The sequence below is a fragment of the Falco cherrug genome, chromosome 1, assembly GCF_023634085.1.
Source record: "Falco cherrug isolate bFalChe1 chromosome 1, bFalChe1.pri, whole genome shotgun sequence".
NCBI lineage: Eukaryota > Metazoa > Chordata > Aves > Falconiformes > Falconidae > Falco > Falco cherrug.
The window spans coordinates 71,598,333-71,625,426 of NC_073697.1; the positions used below are offsets into that span (position 1 = coordinate 71,598,333).

General features: G+C 44.5%; 2 protein-coding genes across 7 annotated transcripts in view; one reads left to right on the top strand and one right to left on the bottom strand.

Moving 5' to 3' along the window:
• Nucleotides 1–5,779, bottom strand: part of MTTP (microsomal triglyceride transfer protein) — a 28,376-nt gene extending 22,597 nt beyond the window's left edge. The window contains exons 1-4 of one of the 2 annotated variants that reach the window (XM_027812049.2): nucleotides 5,612–5,726; nucleotides 2,668–2,831; nucleotides 669–856; nucleotides 151–294 (exon numbers count right to left, since the gene is read on the bottom strand). In XM_027812049.2, coding sequence (XP_027667850.1) covers nucleotides 151–294; nucleotides 669–856; nucleotides 2,668–2,734 — 399 coding nt within the window. In that variant the 5' untranslated portion in view covers nucleotides 2,735–2,831; nucleotides 5,612–5,726. Of the gene's footprint in view, nucleotides 1–150; nucleotides 295–668; nucleotides 857–2,667; nucleotides 2,832–5,611 lie in introns of both variants that reach the window. The other variant, XM_005443826.4, reaches the window with a different exon arrangement.
• Nucleotides 5,780–10,085: 4,306 nt separating this feature from the next.
• On the top strand, nucleotides 10,086–25,800 carry TRMT10A (tRNA methyltransferase 10A). Of its 5 annotated transcripts, none has more exons than XM_055699379.1 (8): nucleotides 10,086–10,222; nucleotides 11,576–11,877; nucleotides 12,897–13,059; nucleotides 14,961–15,032; nucleotides 15,553–15,627; nucleotides 16,628–16,777; nucleotides 18,000–18,105; nucleotides 25,262–25,800. In XM_055699379.1, the coding sequence occupies exons 2-8, from the start codon at nucleotides 11,603–11,605 to the stop codon at nucleotides 25,492–25,494; spliced, it is 1,074 nt and encodes a 357-aa protein (XP_055555354.1). In that variant the 5' UTR covers nucleotides 10,086–10,222; nucleotides 11,576–11,602; the 3' UTR covers nucleotides 25,495–25,800. The 5 variants fall into 5 exon arrangements, with proteins under 5 accessions (XP_055555354.1, XP_055555359.1, XP_055555346.1 ...); XM_055699384.1 differs by having other exon boundaries at nucleotides 10,150–10,271; XM_055699371.1 differs by having other exon boundaries at nucleotides 10,156–10,469.
• Nucleotides 25,801–27,094: the final 1,294 nt, after the last annotated feature.

Below are 27,094 nucleotides of genomic sequence, written 5' to 3' on the forward strand. Positions count from 1 at the left end.
TTAAACTACTGCATTTCACATAGAAAGATGGAACACAATGCCATATTAAGACCACTGAGAGGATAGTGAATTGATAAATTCTCCAAGTCTGTAAGAAAAGATTTATATCAGGTTTCCTCAGGGACTGAATTTTAAAAGACAGGGTCTTACTTTTCCGCGGATTAGCTCAAGAACTATGGGTCTCTGTAAAGCTTCCAGATATTCTTTCCCAATTATCTTCTCTGTGGTTTTTCCTGTGAAGATGTTTTTAGCAGCTGGACGTTCATTCACATTTTCAACTTGAACATCTCTTATCTAGCAAAGTAAAACCAGAGAAAATTAATGTAGAGAGCAGTCTAGCATTGGCCTGGGGTAGGCTGGATAGACTAAATCACCTAATACTTCTTTTTAATTTCTTCATTTCTGGTTTTGATCATTAATATTCCATGATTACTAAATCTATGCTTTCAAAAAAACCCCAGCACTCACCACTGGGGAAATAAGTGGCAGAAAAACTCACCATAAAGTTAAGTAAGTACCAATCCCAGTTTGTATTTAGCAAATAGGCTAGAGAAGAATAAAAGATTTAGCTCATATTCTGAAAATCAATTCCTCAAGATTAGATTAGCAGTTAGATAAATGTAGAAAAAACAGGGATTTTTTTAAAGTTGTCTGATGACATTAATTACCGTAATTTTGATTAACTGGTCGTCGTCATTGTCAGGATTTCTCCATAACAGGTTAACATCCACACCAGAAGAAATCCGGTATCCTGCACTTTTCTGCAGTGATGCTTTCACCCGATCAACATACACTTCAGCTGAGTAAGCAAATTTATATAGCTTGTCATTATTTAAGCTTGGTCCAGTAGTGTGCCCTGTTTGGAAAGCAAAAACAAACAGTGTTTTAGAATTGACTAACTCACATAATCTGTCAATTTCTCTATAACATACCTTTATAAAAATAAAAATTTAATTGCCAACGAAAATTTATGGGACTGATCCTGCTGCCCTTGATTACAGAGGCTTTCTCAATGGAGCAGCTGAAGTTCTTTTGCGATTAAGTTGACACTGATCTCATATATTTAAAATAAGAATGTCCACAGATACTTTGTTCTAGCTCTACACTTAATAGAACCAAAATCTTTACTTTGGATATGTTAGCATTCAAAATTAATCCCAAATAATTTGCAACTCAAAATACTGTAAAAGTATTGTAATTAATCATGCAATTTGTGTGCTTAGCAATTTGAAAGGCACTGATATAATTTGTTGGAGCCAACAGAAATTTTTCTCTGCATCTCTTGCACATTTATTGAGAATCTTTCCATTGAGAGCCTTGCCCAGGGGTGACGTGAATGTAATGAAGACATTGGGAAAATATTTTTTGATTATATAATTAAGCCCTTGTTCTTTAAACTAAATAATTGTCCCTATAGCTGTGCCTCTGCTGTTAATTGATGCATTTTAAGGGTTATAAAAGCCAAATTCTAGCATAAATGCAACTTGCCTACACAATTTATGGTGCCATTTCCATCTGCATTAACAGCCACTCAGACTGCTCTCTAGGGATTCAGTTGCTCTTGTTAGTGTAAATGAAATACGTAGTATACAAATGGCTTTCATTTTTCCTTTACAAAACTACTTACTACCACACCCTTTCCTTTTTTCTCTTTCTTTTCTCTCATGCACAGCCATGTGGGGAATGTGTGGCACCAGTGTCACAACTCTATATGCAGCCTCAGGCACAGGAATTAAGACCATGCCTCTAAAATCTGTGGCTAAGGAAAATCAGTTTCTTCTTGTATACCCTTTAAATATTTTGTCACAAAGAGTATACATTACATGCCTTTTCAGTGCCTTTGAGGGCTTCCCTCCTCTTGTGTGGATGGCCCAAAGGTCTCTTCCGCACAAGAAAAACTGATGAAGTCAGTTAGTAGAGGGAAGGGAAGGGAGGAGAAGCTGGCTGTACACAAAGTGCTCTTACATCCACAAAGCAAATACATACATACAGTGACCTTAGGTGCTACCTGTAAGCAGCACAGTACTAGCCTCTCAGACCCAAATGCTGCACCACTGAATCCATTGGGAATATCTTCATGGAGTTCAGGAGGTAAAGAACAGAGACTACAACCTCACAACAGAGTTAATCTAAGAAAAGCAAAGTGCTGTCCTCAGGGAGATGCATCTCAGTCTTATGACAAGTACAGGGGGAAAAAAAAAGAAGAAAAATCTATCAAAACATCTCAGATAAATTCTTAAGCATACTGTAATGTAATCAGTGTGTTCAAAGTCCCTTGCAGAGAATCAACAGGCTATCTTGATTTACGTCATGTCCCTCAGCATTTTATTTGACTCTGCTAAATAAATTTCAAATCACTGCATTGGTAAAAAGGAAAACCAAAGTCTTTTCTTTCTTTGCTCTCAGATTTTAAATCCCAGTTAGGTACGTACACAGTGTAGTTCCATCATGGCTGGACAGATATATTGTGTAGGACTCAAAGAATCAACACCCCCCCCCCCCCCCTTTTTTTTTTAGGTTTTGCTCACTTCCTTCCCCTGTTCACTCAGGTGGTATAGCAGTAGATTAAGATCAGCTTCAAAGAATGTAAGGAAAATGGTGACCCCACCAAGTTTGGTCTGCAAGTTGTGTAAATTGGCAAAGCTACACAGAACTAAACTGACTTACACTGTACGCCAGCTGGAGATGTGGTGCAGCAAGTCTGGTCATCCCAGGGGGAGCAGCATGTTTGCATGTGAGAGCTCAAAGCTGTAACTTTTTTTTGCAGGGAGGCTGAAGCACTAACGTTGGCATGATGGGGCTCTTCTGGCTTTGCATGTCTTGTGTGTCTGCTTCAAAACAAAGTCACCAAGAGGTGTACAACCCTTCCTTCATGTTTACTGTGAACGTCCTAGCTACTTCCCCAGTTCCCGTCACTCCTATCAGCTTTGATGCTACATTGCCCTTGAGAGCAGACTGTGCTCAGTGCCTGCCCAGAGATGGTTGCACCTCTCAGGGGCACCCCTGGTTCCTTGCAGTACCTCAGAGCTGGCTGCTTCCTAGTTCAAAATGTCCTTCATTTGTAGCAGAAACACCAGTGCTAATGATTTAGTATCAGCTGAGATTTTACAAATGCCATCCACTAGGTGTTTTCTAAACACAGAGGGTGACACAGTCTCATCTAAAGATAAAAGGTGGGAGAAAAGCCTGTCTGAGAAAAATGATCTGGGTACTGAAAGACAAGTGTCTTGTTAGTTAAGGTGGATGTCTGTGGTTTTGTTGTCCCTCTCTTTTCAGTTAAAAGCACCTTTCACCTATCCTCTTCCTTTTCACACAGCTCAACCCATACATCTTTTTTCCCTTTTGCAAGAGTTCTTTCCCTCTTCCTTCCATTTAGCATTTGCGTGTCCCCGCATACAAAAGAGCTGTTCCCTCCTGAAGGAAACAGACAAGCAAATAATGCAGCAGCTTCTTGCAAGTGTCATGAGAGATGAATAATTGCGAAGTATTTCTGGGAGCTAGAAGAATATTAGGTTCTGAAAGCTTTCACCATTTCATATGTGGAAAACACTGCAGAAGCCAGGGCAGAAGATGGCTTTAGTTGCAAGACTGATGTCACTGATGGAAAAGGGTGAGACAGCAGTCAATCATGATGAGAGAAGCAGCAGGAATGAGGCAGTATTGAAGGCAGTCCCAAGGAGTTAGCACTTACCCCAGTGGAAATGGGGAAGCTAAGAGAGACAATTGGGTAGCACGGTCAGTTTGAGAGGCAAGGGGGATATCGGTGGCTGAGGGACAGAGACACTGTATCACTGCCCAGAACCAGTATTCAAAACAGCATAACTAAATTTTCATGTCATCTTTCATGAAAAAAATATTTGAAAAAGAATATTCCTACACCTTTCTGATAGAAACTTTTCTTAATAAACCCCCCTGCCTTTAGAAGCTCTTTCCTTTGTATTCAGCACAGCATTCTGGTCCTTGTTGCCTGTAGAGCTATTGCCATTACAGCTGATGGCAAATGTCCCACTGACTGAGAAAGGAGAAGAGATAGACATAAAGACTGCAATCGACCATGCTCTCTTGGGGTCAGAAGTGCCTGCTTTCAAGGTGGAGTGCATAACACATAGTTTGACTAGTAATGTTAAGTGTCTGTCATTAAGGCTAACATGCCAAGTCTATAATTAAATCATGATACTGTATAATACAGAAGGTTACACTGCATGAGTAGAGACAGCTGTCAAGTCCTGTGCCTTTTATTAATACATATGGCATGCATAGCATGTGCTTCTCTAACTGCTTGCTGGTTCTACCTTCATAAATTATATTTGCCACTGTTTCTGATACTGGATAGCTTTAAAAAGCAAACCCCATCCACTTCTTTGAAAACATTTTTCAAGTGGAACCACAGTAGGAAAGTTTCACATGTGCTGATCTATCTGACTTAAAAGAATATTCCTTCAATATTTCCAAAAGGCAGCATGGCCTGGTGGAGAAGTAAAACACTCATCCTAATCCCAGCTCTGTCACTGAGGTCACTAAGTGGCCTTTGGGCCAGTAATTTAGCTCTCAGTCTCTCTGCACAAGAGAGAGACAACGCCTGGCAGAGCTGAAGGGGAGGACTAATTAATGAGAAAATGCTTGCTCAGTACTCTGGGGATATAAAGTGACAAGCAAATATTACCTCACATCAAGAAGGAGCTTTGCTTAGTTGATATTAAGGAGAAGCTGGGAAGAGCAGACACCAGAATTGTGGCACATCGGTATCTAACCATAGTTACTCAGCAGTCTCATCAAATACAGTCACAGCTAGAGGAACTGCCTGCAAACTTCTTTGCTTTATAACTCTTGGTGTAAGGGGGTAGGGAGGAGGGTTGCTGCTCTGTGCTTACACAGATTCAGTGTCCTGGATCCCTTGCAGGGAGCAGGAGGATCATCATGATGAAGACATCTTCATTAAACTGAAAACTAGGTGTTGGCTCCTGTTCTAATGTTGCTGCTCCTCTAAATTTGAAATCAGGTTGTACATGAAGGACGATTACTAAAGACACATTTCCTTGCTTCATATACTGGCACGGCTGAAGCAGGCAGCCTCCAGATTTCATACCCTTGACCTTTGCCAGGACACCTGAGTAAAGCCCTGCTCCCAGAGCTTGTGCAGACATCCAGGTTTTCATGAATTATTGCAGAGCAAGCAGTAAGAAATTAATGGGATGCTTGCTAGTGACTTCAGTGGTAGCTGAGTCAACTGCTTAGAAGCTGAAACCTGGAGAGCCCTGAGCACTTCCTGGCTCTGCTCCACCAGAGCACTTCTTTCTGTTTCTTTTGAGCATGTGAATAGTCCCTTTCAAGTCAGTGCCCCCACAGCATGTCCTGACTAAGCAAGGTCAAGATCCCCTGTCTCCTGGTTCACACTGCTGGCCCCATGCACCAGAAAGCATTTTCTCCTCCATCCCCTTTGCTGATATGAATGCCACAAGTGCTTAAACCTTCGTAATTACTAAATGCATTTTATGTTACTGAAGGACAGATGAGTAAAGATGATAATGTTTGATGCAAAACAGATCTGCATACAAACACTGGTTATGCCTTTGCTAAGCCAAAAACTGAACCGAGCCCAGTACAGACCTACCTTTAACAGAGGCTGAGTAGGTGGAAATGATGCACAGGAACAGCACAGTAAGAAGAATCATGTTGGACTCCCCTGAGCTCCTGACTGCAGCATGAAGTGTGAGAGCCTCCAGGAAGTGAACTGCTGAGAGCAGAGGGGCGCTTGCAGAGAGAGTTGCCGAGTCGGCCACACTGTTTATCTAGATGTAGTAAAGGTCAGATTCCAAATTCCATGCTCAGGTACTAAGTTCATCAAAGGACTGCCAGTTAATTATTAAGAACTAAGGTAACTGGTGGTTTCTACCCCATTTTATCGATCATCTCGGCTTTCATTTTTTGAATACTGACCCCACACTGTCACATTCTGAGTAGGGAAGCCCACCTACAGTCCTGGCAGGACCAGGAGATCCTGCCACTCCTCCTGTTTGAACAAAAGGGTGACTGGGTCTGCTGCTCCAGGGGCCAGATCCTGACCACTGTCATTGTCTTGTGAGCAACCCCAGAGACAGATGCTTTTTAAGGGTCTTCCTGGAAGCAGAAGTACATGAGATTTACCAGTGCCATCCCCAAAAGTGATGCTACTTTGTCAGTTCATACCAAATAAATTATCTTTCTTTCAGCAGCCCCAGTCCCCATCTTCATCATTGCAGTGGCAGAGGTTAGAGACTGAAGAGGTGAAATAAACCAGCTGTTCTGTCCCACCTCAGTGAAGAGTACCTACTTGGCTGGGTCTGGGAGCAGAGCAAACCAAGCACTCCTTTTCACCCCTATTTTCCCCTTTTCTCACGCTCACTTCACCACTTCCCAATAAGCCCCCAGCTGACTAACCTGCATGTTTCCCTGATTCCTGTGAAAGTAAATCCCAAGCCATCTTGCACTCAGCCTCATGGCCACAGGCCTTGCTAAAGGACCTCCTTGTCCATCAGGTGATGGTGAGGCAGTAGGGCACTCCTCAGCGTTCCTTGGCACACCTTGGATGTCACAGCCTATGAAGAGACACCCTCTTCCTGGCATACAAAGCCTCCCTGGATCTTCAAGCAGGGAGGATATGGTCCTGCTTGTAGAGGAGGCACACCCGTGAGCCATCACCACGCTCTTTCACTCCACTTTCAGGAGCTGCTTTAACGAGACTGCAAGCTACAAACACCCCTGATGAACCAGTGCCACCCCAGGCTGTGTTTAGCTGCTCCAAATGGGCCATTTCTGCCACCAGCTCCTCTGTACTAGTAAGGAATCATAAGGTGAGAACAGCCTTCGCCTTGAGTGGTATGAATGCCACCTCTGTTGCCTTGTGCCAAAAGGGAAGCCGAACACTGTGCATGTCAGTCATTGCCCAGCAGTGGGGAACAGCAGGTCCATGCCAAAGCTCCTCACTCACACTCATCTCTCTGCACCTTGTGGAAGACCCACTGGGAGCTCTTTGTGTGCATGTGTTGTATGTGCATGTGCATGCACGTGGGAGGGAGAAAATTAGTAGGAAACCCTGGGGACTGGTACTGCTTCTCCCCAGTTTGTGGTTATTTATGCTGCTTCCCCTGTGCAGGCTTTGACATGCTCATGACAGAGAACTCCAGCTGATCCTTTTGCTGCATTTGGTTAACATGGAGTTTGTCAGGCTTTCTGTGTTTTTTTGAAAAAAAAAAAAAAAAAAAAAAAAAAAAAAGGACACTATCTGTGTGCAAAACAAACTCTGGCTGGGGAGAGGCCAGTAGTATGGATCCTGCTTTGGACATGCAAAATTCACACTTCACTCACAAGGAGGAGTTGATGTTGGTCTGAAATCTGGAGAAGAGCAACTGTCCTCTTCTTATGTTCCTGGGACACAGAAAATGTATTTCTTCCTTGAAATAAAGTTATTAAAAAAAAGGGCCTCTCTCAGACAGTAGAATATCAGAGGCCAGATCCCCTGCTGAGGTGTATCAGCATATCTCTTTGGACAGCACTGTAGTAGTGCTAATTACAGAACTAAGGATGTAACCATCATGTAGAGAAATGGTGTACAGACATTTCCATGTGCATATATATGTATACACCTATATACATACCCATAATGCATACTTGGTGTATTCTTGAAATATTTTAAAAATAGGAGGTCTGAGTCTCTCCTCAGTTATGGCAGGAATAAATCAGCCGTTATGAAATTAGCAATGTGCCCACCAAAGTCCATTACACACAGAGGTTGCATGATCAGCCCCTAATGTACGTTTCACGCCATGCTGGCATATGTACTGGGGTCAAAGTATTACTGTTGCTGCACATTTTCCAGAGTCCAAACTATAAGGCTGATATCTTTATACAACCTAATAAAACTAATGAGATTTCCTCACATCTTCTGAGGTCAACAGAATGTTTTTTTCTTCTCAAGCAATAGTGTGAAGATCTCAATTTTAAACTCACAGCTCTGCGCACCCAAGTCCATCTTTGGCCTTCAGCTGGTGCCCATGTGCCCCAGCTCCCACTGTTTCGGTGAATAAGACACCCCATTTCTGCCACAGGGGACAGGGGGAGGGAGATGCCCAACCAAGCCACTGGCTAAATGTGAGTTGTCTGTGCCACTCGTATCCTAAGCCTCACCTCAGGAGTGCCGCAGTCAGACCTGGCCCACGGAGAATGATGTCTGCATCCACACCTGAGACTCCACCGAGTATCTTTTTTCTTCTCTTCATACTCTGTCTCTTGACTTGTAGTGCTGTTTGTACAAAATACTTCAATACACAGTTTTAAACAATGGTGTGTTCAGTTTGTTCTGCTGCTGGGGAGAGCTCGCCATTTGAAGGAGCATCTCAAAAAGTCATGGTATGGCTCTATCAGAACGATGAAATTCAATCAGACAGCTCTTTCTCAATATTTGCAACTCCTCAGATCTTCATTTTGCTTTGTCACCACTTGGCACTTGGCAGACTTCAGAAAACACTGCATTACCCTCTATCAGTATCTGAGGACATAGGAGTCTGGACAAGCAATACTGCTGCTTTGGAAAGTGCAATGTGAGAAAAACAGATTTGTAAATCAAAATGCATAAGAAGTTTCTTCATTCTAAGAAAAAGCACATCTGAGTATTATGTGAATTTTTTAATGCTTTCTGCTTTTTTAAAAAAGCAAGCAAGCAAGTAGGCTTCTATTGGTAACTGATCTGCAGCCTTTTAATGACCAAAAGAAAATGAAGGATTCTTCACAGGGACTTCACTTGGACTTGTGCGATGCTGGTGTTGCAAAGCTAGATATTAATAGTAACATAAGTGAGGTTTTAAATAGATGCTAGCAAAAGCAAATGCAAATCTAGCTATTTTTAAAGTAATGCAGGGAATAGGAATCACAAATTAAATATTAAATACCAACAGCAGTTGTAGGTCAGCATCTTACTATAGTGACACCACACAGTTTTGTGACTTTAACATAGCCATAGCAAACCTGAAACCAGCACTAAAACTGAAAGGGTGTGTATATATGGAATCAGTGAAACTTGAGATAAACATGGATGCAGATGAAAAGGGTATTATGGTAGCATGCACTCGTATGTTTGCTAACTTTGTGTGCCTCATTAACCAGGGGTGAAGATATCCATATATTTAGGCTGCCCAAAATACATTTTTCCTCATAAAATATACACCCAGTCTCCAGAACTGACTCCTGTACCAGGGCAGCATTCTTTCATGAAGTTATATGGAGGCAAAAGAATGTCACCCTTCATTGAGTACTGACACTAGAGGTCAAAAAGCTAATTGGCAGTAGCCTTTAAAAATACAAAGCATGAAGGGAGCAGGGAACACAGCTCTGCTGAGGGACCTCTGGAGCTAGAAGTCTGCTCTCAGGAATGTCACCGCTTAAAAATACTTCACTGGCCCCTGTGTGAACTCAGTAGTGTCATCAAAACTATCAGATAAAAATAAGGTTTTCTTACTTTTCACTGCTCTTAATCCCGTGGAGTCACCACAGCTATAAGGTGGGGGAAACACAGCTTTCTCAGAGGGGCACTGGCACACTTGTTGGGACTGCCAGCACGTACTCCTGCTAATTTCAAAGCAATTGCTCCTCTGCGCACCTGCCTGCAAGGGCAGGCCTTGAAGCCTGGCCACGGCCGCATCCACCCTCACTCACTACCGCCCTGGTAGGGGCGGCAGCAGACACCAACAGCCTCAGCTTGCCAGTGTCTGTTACAAGCATTGACACCGAACGAAAAACCCACCCAAACCGAGGCTGATCTTCAAACGCATTTTTTATGCTTGTTGCTTTTTAAAATATATATAATATACGGGGTTTTTTGGGGTTTTTTTGGTTTGTTTTTTTTTTTTTTAGTTCGGCTGCAAACTGTTCCAGGTGAAACCAGAGCCGGCTCCGGGCAGAGCCATCAGCGTGGCTCCCCCCCCCGCCGCGCCCGGCGGGACCGGAGCGAGCGCAACTCTCCCTCCCCGCCGCAGCCAACAGCCGCTCCTCGGGGCGGAGCGGGGAGCTCGCCTTGGACGCGCGTGCCGGAGCCCGCCCCCTCAGCGCCGCGTGACCGCCGCCCGTTGCTCGCCGGGACTTGCAGTCGTGGCCGGCGGGGAGGTGCGCGCGCGGGGTGGGGTTTCTGCGCCGCCTCCTCGCCTCCGCGGGCCCCCCCCGCCCGCGGCCCTGCGCGTGGGGCGGCTGGCGGGTACGTTGCTGCCCGGGCTCTCCCGCCGCGTCCGTTACCCCTTGAGGCGGTGAGGGGGAGCGGGGAGCTGGGGCTGGGGCTCGGCTTTGGCTTTCCTCAGATGGCAGGAGGAGGAAATGGCGGCCTCCCAAGGGCCTGGGGAGTGTGACCCCCCTGCCCACGCCCGACTGGAGCTGCCGCCTGTGGGGGGATCGCGGCCCTCGCGGGCTCCTGTGGGCGGGGGAGGTTGGTCCTGTGGAGTTATGAGGTACTTTGGCGCGTGAGCAGAAATAATGGGTGTGTTTCTACGTATATAATGTGTGTATACAGAGATACGCGTATATATAGTTGTATGTGTGTATACGTATCTATATATATGTAAACAGATGTATGTATAGAACGCAGTATCTGCGGGGCGTGCGTGCTGTGGTGGTGGCAGACTCATGCCACGCGAGGCCATGGTGTTTGGCACCCACAGTCGTCTCTACTCCCTCGACCTTCTGTCTTAACACCGCCGTACTGGGACATCGGGGTGTGTTAACCAAACCTTACGGTTTTCTGCTGCTCTGAGTTTTCTGGCTCTTCTGTTACTGAAGAAGCCAGGGCATTGTTTCTGCATGTTGGCTCTGTAGATGCAGTGTTCTCCAGTGAAGTAGTTATCTTTGGAAAAACTGTGCCACCATTGAGTATAGGGGCACATTAGTATGAAAAAACAACACTTGCCATTGGAAAGGTACATTGGAAAGGTATAATTGTATTTGATTCGAACGGAGAGTGTTTTGCTGAGTAACAGTTTAGGTTGTTCATTCCCTTATTTCCTGTGTTTTGTCCCCTGACAGATGGCCAATGTTTCTGGTTCTCAGAAGAAATAAAAATTAGTTTTTGGAGGGGTACAGCTAGTTCACACACACACAACCCCCCTCCTCCCCCCCACCTCCCCCCTGGGCTTTAGTCTCTTCAAAATTATATTTCTCTAACATGCTGCCATAGTTATATTGAAAGATACCTCTGATTTTTTCTGTTTGAAAATAGTTTCTGTACACGCAATAGTGCTGCTTATGCTTTTTGTTTGACATTTAAGCCAGTACGCTTCCTGACTTTTAGGCAGTTGTGTTTTCACAAGATTTTTAATTGCAAACTCTGGAATAGCTGTGGATGTAGCAGGCAGAGTTTTAGACATGAACTGAACACAGGTTATTATCTCTGCAGTATTTTATGTGTTACTGTTTGCAGAGACACTAACCTAGCTTTAGACAAAAAAAGGCTGTCTCTTATTCATTATTGTTTCTTTATTCAGGTTTATGGTAGGTGCAGAGTGATACTTACTCTATGCGAGCTTGTTAATAACACTCGTACTATTGTTTTGTCTTACAGAATTGGTGAGGGAAAAGTTTGCTTTTCATGACATATTTATCACGTGTTAAGAAACAAGTTGGTGAACCTGGCCAAAAGCTCATGTCATCAGAAATGCCAACAGGAAGGCCAGAGGTGCCAATGGAAAATGCCATGTCCCCTGACGGTCCTGATGTGGAAGGAGAGGTGAAGTCAAGTGACAGTCCAGTAGGGAAACAGGAGGCAGGCTCAGACAAGGAAGAATGCCTTGAGCCCGTGTCCAAGAGGCAAAGGAAGAAGCTTCTGAAGCAGAAACAGTGGGAAGAACAGAAAGATCTACGGAGGTACGGTTTGCAAAATAGCTTTCCAAGGACATTTTTAGTGTTTAGTGCCAATAGTAACCATGTGTCAGCAGAATTTCTGTGTAGGTTGCTTTAGCAAGTCAAGGCAGTTGAACCAGTTTTCTCCCGTGCCAGGTTTAAAGCAGGCTACTCCACCTGCATATGAAGAAGGTATAAAGGTAAGCATCCCCTCTTCATACTGGAAGTGTTTCTCAGCTTGCCGAGGCTATCAGGAGAGGTTCAAACTTGCGTGGTTTTGGTTTGTCAGAAGGGAGAAATAGCATGTGGCCTTGTGCCTTTCTGAATGGGCTGTGCCCTCTTTCCATGGCGCTGGTACTTGGTGAATCTTACAAAGACTGTGAATAAAAAAATTTCTTTTGACACATGAAATGCTGTGCTACAAGTTATGTTGGTTTATGATTTGTTAACATAGTTTTGGAAGATGATGAGCTTCTGTTTTTTTCTGTTGAGAGAGTGCGTTATGTATCTGCAAGTGGGCTGGTCGTAGTTTATCCTTGATGTGCTGAATGTGAAGTGACTTCCTGAGGCAGTGGTTGTTAAAGTAGCTGTCTCCAGAATGTGATCTCCCGACTAACTGCCTGCTCGCACTGGGGGAGCAGGAGGAAGAAACAATTGCTTCGGAAGCCTTTTGAAAAACTGTTCAGTGGAACAGGAGGTAAATTGCCTCCCACATTCTGACCCTGATACTGCAATTTTGACAATCTTTTTGATTGTTTCTATTCTGAGACCTGACTCAGAGCATCCTTAAATCCATGACTTCCACTATTGAGTTCATTAAATTTGTGTTAGATGCCTGTCTTTGGAGGTACATAGAGAACCTCAGAAAGATGGAGTGTGTGTTTCATGCTGGTATCAGCTTAGCACAAATGCAAGCAACAGGATAAGTTTAAACTACCACAGTCAGGGGACAGCCACCTTGATATGAAAGTATGCATTTATGTGCACAACACATACCTCAGCAGGTTTGGCACTGTTTTTTGAAGATTTGTTTGTTTATTTAGGCAGAAACGAAAAGAAAAACGCCAGAAGAGAAAACTAGAACGTCAGTCAAAATTGGACTCCAATAATGAAGGGAATGTCAGAAAGCGTATGCGAAGGGAAGTTGTTCCTAGTACACTTCGCCTCATTGTGGACTGTAGCTTTGACGATCTGATGGTGCTGAAGGTAAGAGGAACTTACCCATCACATATACATGTTGAAAGAACCTCTGGTGACAGTATTGGTGCAATGTCAGAGCACAGAAACTGGAGAGCAACTTGCAGAGGACAGTTAGTATGTTTCAGATTGTGATGACTCCCAGACCTGCTTGTGTCAGTAGCTGAATTTTTTAGGGTTTGGAATGTTACCTTTATTTAAGCTTGCCAAAGATTCTGTTTGCATTCATGGAGATGCAGTAAGTTGATTTGATTCCAAAACCAGGAATATGGAAACAGTTTGTGCCGTGTGTTCACCATGAAGTTAGATGCAATTCTGCCTCAAAATAGTTTTGCTAGAGGGGCTGCAAATGCCACATCCAGTTACTTTCTCTTTCAAAGTAGATGTGAGGTTCCCAGCCGTGTTAGTAAGTATCTGTGGAAATGAGAATTTTGAGCGTCATGATGATACTGAGCTTTTCTTCTCAGTCACATGAGAAGCAGTTGGGACAGGAGGACGCTATTCTGCTCATACCTAAAATTTTAGAGTGGATGAAAGGATGGGTGAGATGATCACAGGGTAGGTAAATATCAGAAAGTTCAGCATGATATATTCAGCCACCGAACAAGGCACTTGGTGTGGTGTTTTCAGATCAAAAAGCTTTAACTCTACTAGGAAAGTATGTTAATCTGCAGCCTCCTCTAGGAGTGCAGCCTTTGGTTTCTGAGGCAGACCTCTCCCCTCCCTGTTATCCTGAGCCCTGCTGCTGCCAGGGACTTTGCTGTTCTGCAGGACTGCTTGAATTCAAGCTTTTGCAAAGCCAGTCTGGCTACTTGTTGAGTGTAATGCCGGGCTTGTATAGCACTAGCGGAGGCTTTTGCTGCCTCACTGCAGAATTTTTGGGAAGCTCCAGATGGCATTTTGGAACTTGGTTCCCTGAGGAACCCTTCAGCAGCGCTCCAGAAGAGACCAGAGAACCCCCTTGATAGTTTTGGAGGTGCTGACTGGGCGTTTCTTGCTGAGCTTTGTCCTTCGTGAAACACATTTCCCTCCTTGGTCAGGCAGGCAGAGCCCCTGTTAAATGTGATCTAAAAACTGGCACTTGTGCACATGTTTGGCAAGGCTGAAGCATTGTAAGCGAAGGTGGCTGTGGCCTTTGGCAGTGGGGTTAATTAAATGCTTTTCTAGTGTCTGTAAAAACTTGCATTACAATACTGTAATGATAAAGTCTAGTTTACAGAGATAACAAAACATTCTCAAAGTACTACATGAATCAAAGCAATATAATGATATTTCATTTTAAAGTGGGAATCAGTTATACTTACAAACTGCTATTTTGGGGGCACTGAGAATAAAACTGTGTAATATACCATACAAAAACCATAACTAGCTGAAAATTAAGTCTGTTGCCTTTTAAGTAGTACTGGTTACCTGTTTCCAATTTTTCAGGTCAAAATGCCAGAGCCGGCTACTAAATTATTTGTATTATTTGGGGCTTCTTCACGTTAATTAAGCAAACGCAGTTTTCTGAAATATGAACTGTTATGTTCTCAGGGTTTTCTCATGTATTTCATGGGTGTTGTCACAACGATAAATCTGCTTGATTCCTCAGATAATTTTGAGTATGTTATTACATATGATTAAATTCCAGTGATTTTTTTTGTTTTGTTTATTTCCTAGAATCATGCAAATCAAGCACACATGTAGAGGTGTCTCTAAACACACTTTTGTGGAAGATGTGTTTCCTTGTCAGCGTAATCCCTTCACAATGGCTGTTTTTTTCTCAGGGTTTGATGTCCACACTATCAGTATCGCTTTTGCCAGTTAAAAGCTTCCTTTTTCCTCTCTTTAGCTTCTGACTGGCTCATGGTAAAGCATTTTGTGGTGCTCTGTCTGAAGGACTATGTAAAAACAAATTGTGTTGTATACAGGATGTTAAGAAGCTTCACAAGCAAATTCAGAGATGTTATGCAGAAAATCGCAAAGCATTCCATCCTGTGCAGGTATGTTTAAACAATCTGAGCACTGACTGTATTGCCATGTATCAAGCATATGAGAAAGGTAGCTGTGGCTTAAGTGGTGAGAACTGTAGTAGAAAAAAAATCTGCCTCTTTTAGTGAGAGAATTATTTCTATTGTAGTAGGTTAATTTTCAAGCCACATGTTACAAAATTCTCCATATATATGAAAAAAAGTGAGTGCATGCAGATGAAGAGTGCCAAATACTGGCATGCCACTAAGATACTGTGATGCCCAGTATTATCTTCAACAGATGGAAAAAAAAAAAAGTGACTGTAAGTGCATATTTGTCTTTTAAATATGTATGAATATGGTCTTAGTACCACTTCATCTAAAGAATTATTGGTTTTAATACTAGCAACTAGAACTAGCAAATACCAGCAAAAAAAACCCCAAAACTAAACCCAGCAAATAGTTAAGGGTAGAAAGTGTGTTGTACAGAGAGGAAACAGACTGACGTGTTAACATTTCAGTATTTTGTACCTCTTGTTTGTTCTTTTCGAAGTTTTATTTGACCAGCCACGGGGGACAGTTGAAGTGCAACATGAATGAAAATGACAAAGGATGGGTGAACTGGAAGGTGAATAATTGACTATTTCTGTAAAAAGAGAAAAAGTCGTCCTGATTATAGTTGCTAACTAGGTTGTTCGTTGTGAGGGACCTGTGCTTTTTCCATGTGGGTTTTTCTATGACGTCAGAGCAGTAGCATGTTAGAAATGGTGTGGGTCTTTGTGTTTTTAACTACTTTAACTTAAATAAGCCAAAGACTGCTTGTGTTGAATCTAGATTTGATTTTTGCTTGAAAAACTCTGCACACATCTATTTTTACCGGTGTTATTAAACAGTTTCCGTTCTCTGATAGACCAAGCAAGACTGCTTGATTTCGGCAGTTCTGACAGTCATCTGTCTTAACAATGGGGTTTTTTTTCTTGGCAAAAAATAAGGCTCTGAAGTCATGATGTGATTCTCTTGTGTGCACCTTCACTTCAGTCATGTTGCCTCTCAACACTAAAGTGGTCTTTAGAGAAGTGGATTGTCTTATGGTCAAACTCATGTTGGCTTTCTTTGCGACTTCCTGTTAAACCAGTATTCCAGCAACTTCAGATGAAGAGCACTCTGTGTAAAGAAGAAGTTTTACTTTTAGCATGTCTTCTGCGATAGCTGCTTTGCAGAAGCATAGCATAAACCTCTCTGATCAATGAAGTAATGTTAATTAAGCATTTACTTCTGGTTTGACTTTTTTTTAGGAAGGTGGACTTGAAAATTACTTGGATCCCTAGGAGAAATATGTTAACATTTGAAAGGAATCACAAGAACTTAAGGATTCGTAAAGTTCTTTTGGGGTTTCAGAAAATTTTCTGGTGATTTTTACAAGTCAGTGCTGTAGGACCTGTGAGTTACTTATGCAGAAATCGATCTGCACTGTGCTATGGCTATGCACTTAAACATGAATGAGGGGTGTGGAATGACTACATACTATTGGATTTATTTTTGCTGGTTCCATCTCGGGTCTGTAAATCTTGCCCAGCAATTAATCAGAAATAATTGAATGTAACTTCTTTCAACTACCTTTTTTTCAGGATATCCAAATTAGAACAGAGCACTACAGTGAGCTAATAAAGAAAGAAGACCTAGTATATCTTACCTCAGATTCCCCAGATGTTCTCAGTGAGCTCGATGAGAAGAAAGCCTATGTGATTGGAGGACTGGTGGATCACAATCACCACAAGGTAAACTGTGGGGTCCGTTTCCTTACAGAGCCTTTTTTTTTTTTTTTTTTCCCTTGCACCTTATTTGACATTAATGCTGTTCCTGTGTGAGCTAACAAAAATAAATAACAAGAAAAGTTATTAAAAAAAGACTTAATTCAAAAAAGTTTTGAAGAAATGGGGAAAAAGACTTGGTAGTTCTGGTAGCTATAAAGTAAAACTTGCTAGCAATAGGTTGTGTTCCAAAGTGCAGCCATGCTGAGCTTTTTAGGTAGGATTTTATTTTTTAATTTTAAATCTAGGAATGGAATTAATAACACTGCTCAGCTTACTGAGGGTTCTACTTTCAGACAAAAGGGTTTGGTTTCTGTTCATGTACTTGTGTGTCTGTGCATGTGCGTGCGCTTGTATGTGCATGTGCCCAAATACAGATGAAGAACAGCGCTTGAATCCTGGATGTCTCAGTTTAATGCGTTTGCTTGTCAGGAGAACTTGGCTAAGTAACAGACATACCTTTGGCATCTGGTTCCATACCTGTATGTGGGATCATGCTGTGTGGACCTGGAATGTCACAAAGACTGCAGCCAGGAAATTAAAGCACTGTTACTGCTTTTTCTTCGAAGATACTTTTATGTAGTTTCTGGTGACATGTTTAATATTGCAATGTGATGCTGATATTTTCAATGATCCCCCAAAAAGGGATGGGTCCTAAACCTTACGAAGTGGTACCTCAGCAACTAGTCCACAGCTGAAAGTTAGGAGAGAGCTAAAGCAGATCCTTGATATAGTCATTATGGTATAAAGTGTTTGCACAGTGTTAAGAGGTCTTTTTTTCCCATCTTGGACACGGGAGTTGCCAGGTTTAAAAAAGAAAACAACATTTCTTTTTCCTTTACTCTTCCTCTGGAAAAATACCTGGTTACTGCGATCTGAGTAACTTTGTAAGATCACCTTTAAAGCAGGCTGTGGCTGACACTTTCTAGAACTGTGGCTGCATGCACCAGTTTTGTTTATGATCCTTTTGACAGTACTCACAATGTGTCATATATTCAAAGTATCAAGTTTTACAGAGGTAGCCCTTGAAGCAGGTACTGTGTAATCAGGGTAAGTTTCTCTTTTGTAATTATCTCCTAAAGGAAGATTGTGGCCAAAACTCGTGCCAGAAAATGTAATTGTAGGAAACTGTATGGGCTGCTCTGAAACGGTGACTCTCATTCCAGTTGTTTTGGTGTCTTTCCCACAGGGAATTACTTACAGAAAAGCTGTAGAGCAGGGAATTGGTCACGCGCAGCTCCCGCTTGGGAATTTTGTCAAGATGAACAGTCGGAAAGTGTTAGCTGTCAATCATGGTAAGTTTTAAATCACAAAATTATGACTTTATTCTAGAATATACTTGTGATATTCAGCATTTGAACCTTCAACATGTGCACTGTGCTGTAGATGCCTACCTCTTACTTGGTGATGTTGATAGGACTTGAATCTAGTTGCCTTTGGGATACAGTAATTGACCTGGCCTTTAACTGTTTTAGACACAATTAAATGTAAAGGATGGTGTCTTAGCCCCTTAAAAGTGCACCTCCTGTTGTGTTGACACGTCCCATGAGTAATTTTGAGAGTCATACCATCCTGGCCTTGTTTCCAGGCTTAATGTATAAGTGAGTAAAATGCTGAAACTTCCCATGTATTTTATCCCAGGGAAGGATAAACATTTGTAATGCTTTCACCTCTTTGGACAGTTTTGTTCAGCAGTAACTCCTTAGGTACCTGTAGGCTCGCCTCATTTGTTATCAGCAGTACTCCACCGACTGAGTTTTCATAGCTGTATCTGCACCTGCTTTCTTGGTTCTGATTGAAGTATACGATTGCTCACCCGAGTCTTGAATCCTACTCCGTTTAAACTTTCAGTTCTACTATTAGATTACCTTTCCCTGTCATTAAACAAAAGTGTAGGCAAAATAGAGCCTACTCAGACCTTTGTGGAAGTTTTTGGCATGGTGTCCAAGCCTGTTTTGCCCCACCTCACATTCTTTTATCTTACCTTAGTTTATTTTAAGTTTATTCGATTCTGTAACACATTGCTTGTTGATAACTTTATTTTCTTAAAGTGCCGTTGGTTGATGAGGTACGTATTTGCATGCTAGTAAAGATTATTTACATGTGGAGGAGAATATAGTATTATCATCGGAATCCATGTCTTTGTTAAGATTTTACATTTCTAAAACTTGATCTTTAGCCGTAGCTTTATGTAGGCAATAATAGGACTTTATGGGTTACTAATCCAAAGTTATCCCAGCTATAGCTTTGTGCTGGAGTTTTCCTGCAATAATCTTATACTGACCTCTAGTGTCAATATTTCTGAAGGCTTTCTTCTACATGTTTAAGGGCTGGATATACTGGGTCGCTTAATTGATGCTTTCATTTATCTGCTTTATGGTCTTGTGCATTTTTCTGGTGCCAGGTATTTAAATAGGCATTTGATTTCACTGCACTTTATTTGGCGAGCTTTCATTTTGCGTGAGCTTGTCTTCCCTTGCCCTTCTCAAACATTTTCAGATCACGGCTGAAAGGCTCTTAACGCGGAGACACTTCGTAAGGCAAGGATTATACTAGAGCAGTGTTTTGCTTAAGGTTTCTGGGCAGGAAAGAAACACAACCCCCCCACCACCAAAAGCAGAGTTGCCTTTACTAGCTGTCCCAAAGGCTGTTGTATATGGTAACCCTGATAGCTTACAAGCTGAGCCTAAAAGACAGCTTTCAGGGCAGTAAGGCATGAGTAAGGTGGAGAGAATCAAGCTGCCTCTCCAGTCTCCTGTTCTAAATTTTGTGTAGGTGAGGAGAAGGACATTTGCACCGAGGTTTTTGTGTTTTGCTGTGAGTACATCCACCGTGCTGCTTAGTGTAACTGCACCATTGCTCGCCCTTTCTCTTTTGATTTGGTAACTCTGGCCTCGGTGCAGCAGTGGAAGCAAGCCGAGGACGGTACGGGGCTCAGCAGAGGAGACTGCAGGGCCTGCCCTGTCCCTGGGGAGCTTCTTGTGACAGGTGTGAATTTGGGAAGTCCTGTAGAAGGAGAAAGTCCTTCCGAGCGGCCTTGTCAGGCTTTGAAGCGCCTTAATGAAACTGGCCGTCTGGTGGTGGGAGACTGGCGGTGTCAGTAACAGGGCAACTTGCTTGTTGCTTTTTGCTTATTTACTTAGAATCCTCCTCTCTTGGGATTGACTCTCCATGCATTTCCACGGGCAGTTCAGTGCCTGCATTGCCATGTTAAAAAGGCATGAGGGAGACGGGTATGTGTGAAATACTTGATGCCAGGAAACTGACACGGTGTAAGAGGAGACTTTTCTTTTTTCCTTGACTCGACCTGGAACTATCAAACTTGGATGATCTGAGATCCATGTAAAACACTGTGTTGCAAAGCACAGCTGCAGGTGTAGCTGGGAGAGTGTGTTTCCTTCTGTTCAAGTTTGTATGCCAAGGCTAATGCTTTGTAACGTACGCTACAAGACGGTGTTGCTTCATTCCAGCCTGCAGTGGAGGCTGCCGGCTGTTCCCACTGCCGCCTTGTGTCCTTGCACAAGACTGTTGCTGCTATCGCAGCCCATCCAAGGAGCCTCTGTTCTCCTGTGGAAGCCACTGTGTTTCCATCAGTTCCGTTTTCACTATGCAGATAAAGGAAGTTCCAAGGCAAGGGAGAGGAAACGTGCTCCTTACACTCCTCTTGTCTCTTCAGCCGGCATTTTTGCCACAGGTGCTTTCTGCAGTAACAGCGATAGTGATACAGTCCTTGGAGAGCTCATGCCTTCACAGTACATTGCAGGTGAATAGCCTGCTTAGTGAAATGGCCAGCTCTTCAGTATCAGCGTCCCAGGGAGCAGCTGGCTGTCCCGTCAGCCTGGGTGCAGGAAGCCTCTAGTAAATGTGACAGTTTTCTGTAACTTGGCTCTCGGCGAGTATGAGGTCCATGCTGCTCCCCCATTTCTGAATGCCTGCCTAATTCTCTGTCAGGCTTTTTTCCCCTCCAGGGCTCCTTTGAACCTTTCTCGTATGCTGTCGCTCGGCACTGAGGCTGCTTGTGCTGCGGGCGTTCTTTGAAGTCAGCATTCTCCGGTGGTGTCAGCACTATTCCTGTAGCCCCAAGCCAGACGAGCCACCCCTCTGTCCCACATTTGTCATCCAGGTCTGGCTTACTCGCCAGCCAGAGGGCCTCCTGCAGCCTTGCCTGCTGCTGCCGAGCCACAGTCTGTGTTGAGTGGGTTTTTGGATAGCCTGGGGTTGTTCTAGGCAAGAATCTGCCAGTGAGGTTTGTATGTAATGCTGTCTGGGGTTATTGTCACTTAGGGAAAGTTTTAGGAGCTGAAACAGGAGGAGGAGGAGGAGGAGGAGGAGATGGCTGCTAGAGTCAGCATCCTAGAAACGGCAAGAAGGGGTCATGGAGTTGGAGACTAATAAGGATTTTTGCCACAAGCGCAGGTGGAAAAGTAAGAGGAAGACAATGACGGCAGGTTTCAGGAAGACTTTGGGCTGCGCTTATGTTAGGGAGGGGACCAAGTCCTTGTCAAGGTGCATCCACAGCAATATTCCTGTCAAACGAATGTGGGAAAGCATTAGTGCCTGTATAAAGGGCAGTGGTGAGAGCTGCAGTAGTGGGGGGCCGTTCCTCTCTGTCCCCGAGGGCAATTAATTCAAAGTGGAGCCGCTGCAGGAAAGCGCTGCGGTAGTAACTGGGGGCTCACAGTGTGCTTGGCTTTAGGCTGCGGCTGTAGCAGACTTGCCGTGTGCGCTTCTGCTTGTGCTTCACCAGATTTAGCCTGAAGATGCTGCAAGTGAATGCATGAGAAGCTCTGTAAGGATGGATGTGGGAGGTGGTGCTATCAGCAGTTCTTTTACCTCCTTGTTGAAGAGCTGGTGGTCTTTCTTGATGTTGCAGTGTTTGAGATCATCCTGGCGTACCTGGAGAAGAAAGACTGGAAGGACGCCTTCTTCAGTGTCTTGCCACAGCGGAAAGGGGCTGTTGCATTGGGAGAGGCCGATGATTCGTCCAAGCGTGCTCTGTCTGGAAAAAAAGATGGAGACGATGACTCGGACAGCGACTAGGCTTCACAATGAGACGATGGGAAAGATGGGACACGTAGTCCGTGGGATGAAGTTTGGACGTGAAGTGGTTCTGCTCCAAAGACCATCTGCTGCCCTTGTGACACCGGATTGTCCCAATGCTCGATAGTTCCGTAGCTGGCCCAGAGCTGTTCCTGGACATGAAGGGCAAAGATAAATGTGGTTTTTTACCCTGAAGCTTCCGTATTAATAGCTTATTTTTGTAAAAAATAAAGTAATGGCAAATGTAGAATTTATTTTGTTTCCCAAGGAAGCGATTGCATTCCTTTTTTTTTTTTAATTCTTTTAAATGTGACTTTTTCTACATACCAAGTTGGGCACGTTACCCAAGAGCATTAGTAGATGCTATTTGAATGGATGCCGCCTTCTCTGTTTCTGCCCTAAGTTTTCTTGAAAGCGGTGAATGGTGACCTCACAACCTGTTCCGCTAGTGCCGTTGCCAAGTGTGCATGAACACTTGGCACAAACAAGCAGAAATTCTAATTTTCCTGAGCTCCTCAACAGACAATCACCAGCAACCAAACTGCCTTCATCAGCTGAGCCACGCTGACTTGTATACCATGCGCAGATAGCTGGGGTCGGTAGATGAGCTACGAGCGTGGGGTTACGCCAATGCTTTAGACTTCAGCTTGAGCAGGTTGGACGTCTGCGCAAGCGCGAATCACGTGCCTTGGTTGGCACATGGTGCGCATGGAGTTGAGGCGTCACGATCGCTTTTGGTTACTTCTCGGTCCTCCTAGCAAAATTGATCACGGAGCCTCAGAACAGTACCAGGAGACAGGAGCTCTCTCTTTCAAGTCACTTACTGAGTTTCAGTAGGTCTGATTTATGACATGATCCTGCGTGCATTGTTTTCTCTGTCAAAATATTTTTCCTTTACAAAAAGAGGCATAGTCTCAGTTTTGGCTGGATGTTCTGGTTCCACTCATTTCTAACTGACTGAAGTGCTCTTGCAAAGGACGGAAACGGAGACCGTGGAAGCGTGGCTTCGCTTCAGGCTTGTGAGCCTGCCCCATCCCTTTCTCCTGTAGGGACTAGCCAGGTAACTGCAGCTTCTGAGCAAGTACAGCTTCCGCGCGGGTCAGCTGAAGAGCGTAAGAAGACGTCATCGTAACTGTTGTTCTGAGCTGAGCTGGAATCAGGGGGCTGACCCAGGCATGGCTTGGCTTGTATCCATTTTCATTCCTCCCTCTGTTGTTACTGCTTTCAAACGGAGAGTAGAAGTGGGATCCCCACAGGCCTGTAAAGGGTTGGCAACCAACAGGTTGTGGCTTTCTACAGTCGGTGCGTTTCTGTCTGTTCTTTTTGAACAGCCGTAGAAAAGCCTGTTCTGTTAGAAGGGTGGCTAGTGGCTCAAGTAATGTGGGCTTTTTTGTTAGGCTTTACAGAAATGTGATTGCTTTTGTTCCCGAAACGAGATCAGCTTTTTCATGAGAGCATTGCTGCTCTTATTTCTGTAACAAGAAGTGCAGCGTGAGTATGCCCACCGTCTATTACACTGATTCTCTGATGTAAACGTGCCAAGCAATGCAATTACAAGGAGCTACATCGTTACAGCTGAGGTTCTGCGCGTTAATGCACATAGCACCTATTAAACCTGATCTAAGGCTCTTCAGCCTCTCTAAGGTTTCCTTAAGATGGTTTCGTACACGTGCCTCATCTCCTCAGGCTTGAGAGTGCACGAGCAGGTGGCACAGACAAACTGGGGACTTTGGAGACTTTCTGAGTGGGTCCGAAAGCCTCTTACGGCATTACGCAGCCTGTCCTGCATCGTTGCCAGTGAAATGAGGCCAACGCACCCGCGCCGTGCGCATGCACGTATTTTCAGATCAAGCTGTTGCAAATCTGAAGCTTACCTGCCTGTGGAGAAAGAGAAGGAAAAGGTGCTCTGCGGTATGTTGCTCTTGGCACCGGGAGCCTTCCAGCTCGGCAGCATCACAGCAGCTTGGGGACCGGCTGTGTGGCCTCTTTGTACACATTGCTTGTCTCAGTCGCCCGCTCTTCCTGTCCTCTCGCTGGCGCCTTAGCCAGGAGTTGGGGCATTGCTGCTGTTTCCCTTTGCTCTCTCTTTGTGCTAAGCTCGTCAGGTGATACTAGGCTGAAGTTCATGCCTGTGGTCATGCGTCGTCTCTCCCAGATGCTGTCCTCGGGATGTGTTAACTGGCGAGATAGAACAGCAAGCGAGAGTAGACTGGGGTTTCGATGGGCTCAGCCCTCTGGCTGCTGCTGCCGTTCTCAGCCTTTCAGCGTCCTACAGTTCTGCAGCCACCTAGAAGAGGCTGTTCTTGGCGGGCCTGGACTCACACCGATGTGCGCACTGACCCTTTTCTAAATGCTTCAGGTGCCTGGCTGTTCATCAGTGTATTCACCAGCTGTAGACACGATCCTAAGAGAGTAAAGCGGTGATTTGCTTTCAGGCAGCCGGTTGCGGCTATGTGAAGCGACGTGTTCAAGAAGCCCCAAAGGGCCCATTCTTGCAGTGAGTCCAGTGTGAAGTTACTGTTGAAAACAGCCAAATTAGTTGCAGCACATGAAAATTGCCCCAGCGTCAGGTCAAATGCGAGACGCTGAAACCTTTGGCTTTGGACGTTTGTGAGAGGTTCTGAGAGAACAGCTTGTAAAAGCAAGCGTGCTTGTGCGATTTGTGACCCCTCCAGCGCTTGCCATGGTGCTGCAACTCCTCCTGAGAGAGCAGGGAGGCAGTCCTCCTGTCTCACCAGCGTCTTTTTGCAGCATGAAAGCGGAGGCTGGTAGGCTGGCCATGGACCGACACGCCTGGGAAAAAGCATGCTGAGCGGTCTTGGCCTTGTGCTGTATTTTGCTTGGGTCCTGATATACGTGCCGCCACGTACTTCACATGCTGTGTCCTGTGTCTTTGTTTAATGCCCGAGTGCCTGTGGCTGCCTCTGTGAAGAAGGTCGCGGACTCGCCAGGTAGTACGTCCTACCTCTGCAGCAGTGGTCAGCTGGTTGAGAAGTCAGGGGGCCAGCAATGCGTATTGGGGGACGTTTGAGTGATTCAGTATTTTTAATCTCATCTTACTTTGTTGCAGGGAACACCTGTTAGATATTTTTTCTTGTCTTCTCATGTAGAAGGAGAGTGGGTGTGGGCTGGGGAAGTCGGTTACCCTGGTGTGAATTGTAGAATCCAGGTGTGCGGCATGACTGACTTTCTTGCGAGGACACTGTTAGTGCATTTCTTCTGGCTTCCTGTCGTTCTCAGATAGAATTGAAGTGTTCCTTTACTTAACTACAGCAAGTAAGTTACAGAGCTGGTAATAGTCAGTGTTATTCTAATGCATTTTATTCTACTTCTTGACTGCTTCATGACATTGTTTGGAACGGCTGCACAGGTAGCTGAGTTTAGCGCTCTGTGTTTGTTTTTGTTTTTCAGGAGGCTCTGAAAACTTGGCCATATTCAGTCATCACGATCCAGTGGATAACTCCTGCTTACTTCTGCGTTCGCTGTGCACTCCAAAGAGTTCACGTATTTCTCGAGTGGGCCAGCTCTGCAGTGATAAGATTACGTCTCGGGAGAAGGATAGAAAGGAGTACTTGCAGAAGAAGCTTAGTTTGCAAGCTGAGGACTTCACGGAGCATTTAGCAATAGTTGACATGGATGTGTGACTGTTGAAGTCAGGGTACTACCCGAACCTTCTCAGTAACAGCAGACACATCCTAAAGACTAGAGACTCCCAGCTTTTTGGGGTAGGGACAAGCAATAGTTCAGAAGCTGGGACATCTAATTTTATCAGAGGACACAGAAACGTCGCTGCCTCACAGAGCAGTCTTGAGAGTTACTCTGCCGCTGCTGCACCCTGACGTGATTGTAAGAATCTGCTTCAGCTTCTCGTGCTAGTGAATCCAGGCCTCTAATAAGGCAGGCAGGTGGGATCAAGGATAACGTAACACAAACAGCTTTAATGCTTATCTTGAGTCACACGTTGAACATAACCTTGTTCTTCTCTTTATTACTAGGATGGGTGAAGTGCCCTTGAGAGATCTTTGTTGTCAGACGTCTAGCAAATACAGTCACGGGTGCTTTGGAAAGGGAAATGGGTGAGAAGGTGCAATTGATTGTAACTATCCTTGCAAACTATTGCCCTTCTGGCTCTTACCACGTTTGTTCCATGACCTGTCAGCTTCAAAGTTCATGGAGGGAATGCAACCGTGCTGTTGAAAGACTACATTAATGTGGTTGCTTTAGTTTTGGTTCTGTTCAGTAGTGATCCTGTGAGGCCTCTGCGATGTAATTAAGGTTTTCAGGCTCAGCTGCTGCAGCATGGTGCTGAGGGACAGCTGGTAGGAAACACTCAGGACAGAGATTTGAATGGGACTAAGACAGTCATGAGTACAGCCCAAAAGCATTTGGTCAAGTTCAAGTGTGGCCCGTTCAACAAGTCATTACCACAGCCCTGTCAGTGTGTGGTCACTTAACCCTGCTGTCTGGTTTCCAGCTGACTTTGTAGTGTTTACACCTAAGACACCAGGGAAGTTGCAAAGCACTGCCAGCTCCTGTCCTGCTAGAAGCTCCGTCCCCATTTACTGCAGACGGCAGACTCCTAGTCTTGTGCAGCTGTACAGAAATTACATATCTCGGAAAATGTTCCCCATTTACATGGCTTTGTGCGAATGAGTTTCTGCCTCTGTGGTCTGAGTTGGCAGGCAGACCTGAGTAATGCCCACTCTGTGTGACTGGCCTTTGGCCAGCCATTCATAAAAACTGTTTCCTGAATGTGCGGCCACACGTTCCTTCAGCCTTACCAGCCTGCTCCGCTGGGGGCTCTAGCACAGCTGGGCACGTGCAGCAGTGAGTGAGCAGCACGAGAAAGCCGAGCTGAGGTAGGCCACCGGGTCTTGGCATACTCCTCTCCTGCAGCGGGAGATGGGAATGGAGGTGGTAGTTGTGACTATAGTAGGCATGATTTGAAGGCAGGGGCCCTTGGAAAGAGAACACTGAGCTCTGCGCTGAGCTAAGCTCCTCTTTCTTTAACGCTGTGCTGCCAGGGTTTCTCTCCTTCCCCGCAAACGGCCAGATGCCTTGAGTGAGCTTGTCTGCACCGAATCATCTGAGTCTGGAAAACAGATGGGAGTAGGGTTGACTTGTCACCTTGCCTTGTTTTTGTGAGATTTAATTGGCAGAGGTATCTTTTAGATGGGTAAGCCCCAATTCTTCCGCTTTCACAGTCCACTCACAGGGCCTGAAAAAGGGCCAGATGCATTTCTG

What these genes read in the sequence shown, in the direction of transcription:
- TRMT10A (XM_055699379.1), top strand. Translation starts at nt 11,603, where the DNA reads ATGACATATTTATCACGTGTTAAGAAACAAGTTGGTGAACCTGGCCAA. An exon ending in AAGCATTCCATCCTGTGCAG is followed by an intron (nt 15,033 to 15,552) that starts GTATGTTTAAAC and finishes TTCTTTTCGAAG; the next exon opens with TTTTATTTGACCAGCCACGG. An exon ending in AAGGATGGGTGAACTGGAAG is followed by an intron (nt 15,628 to 16,627) that starts GTGAATAATTGA and finishes CCTTTTTTTCAG; the next exon opens with GATATCCAAATTAGAACAGA.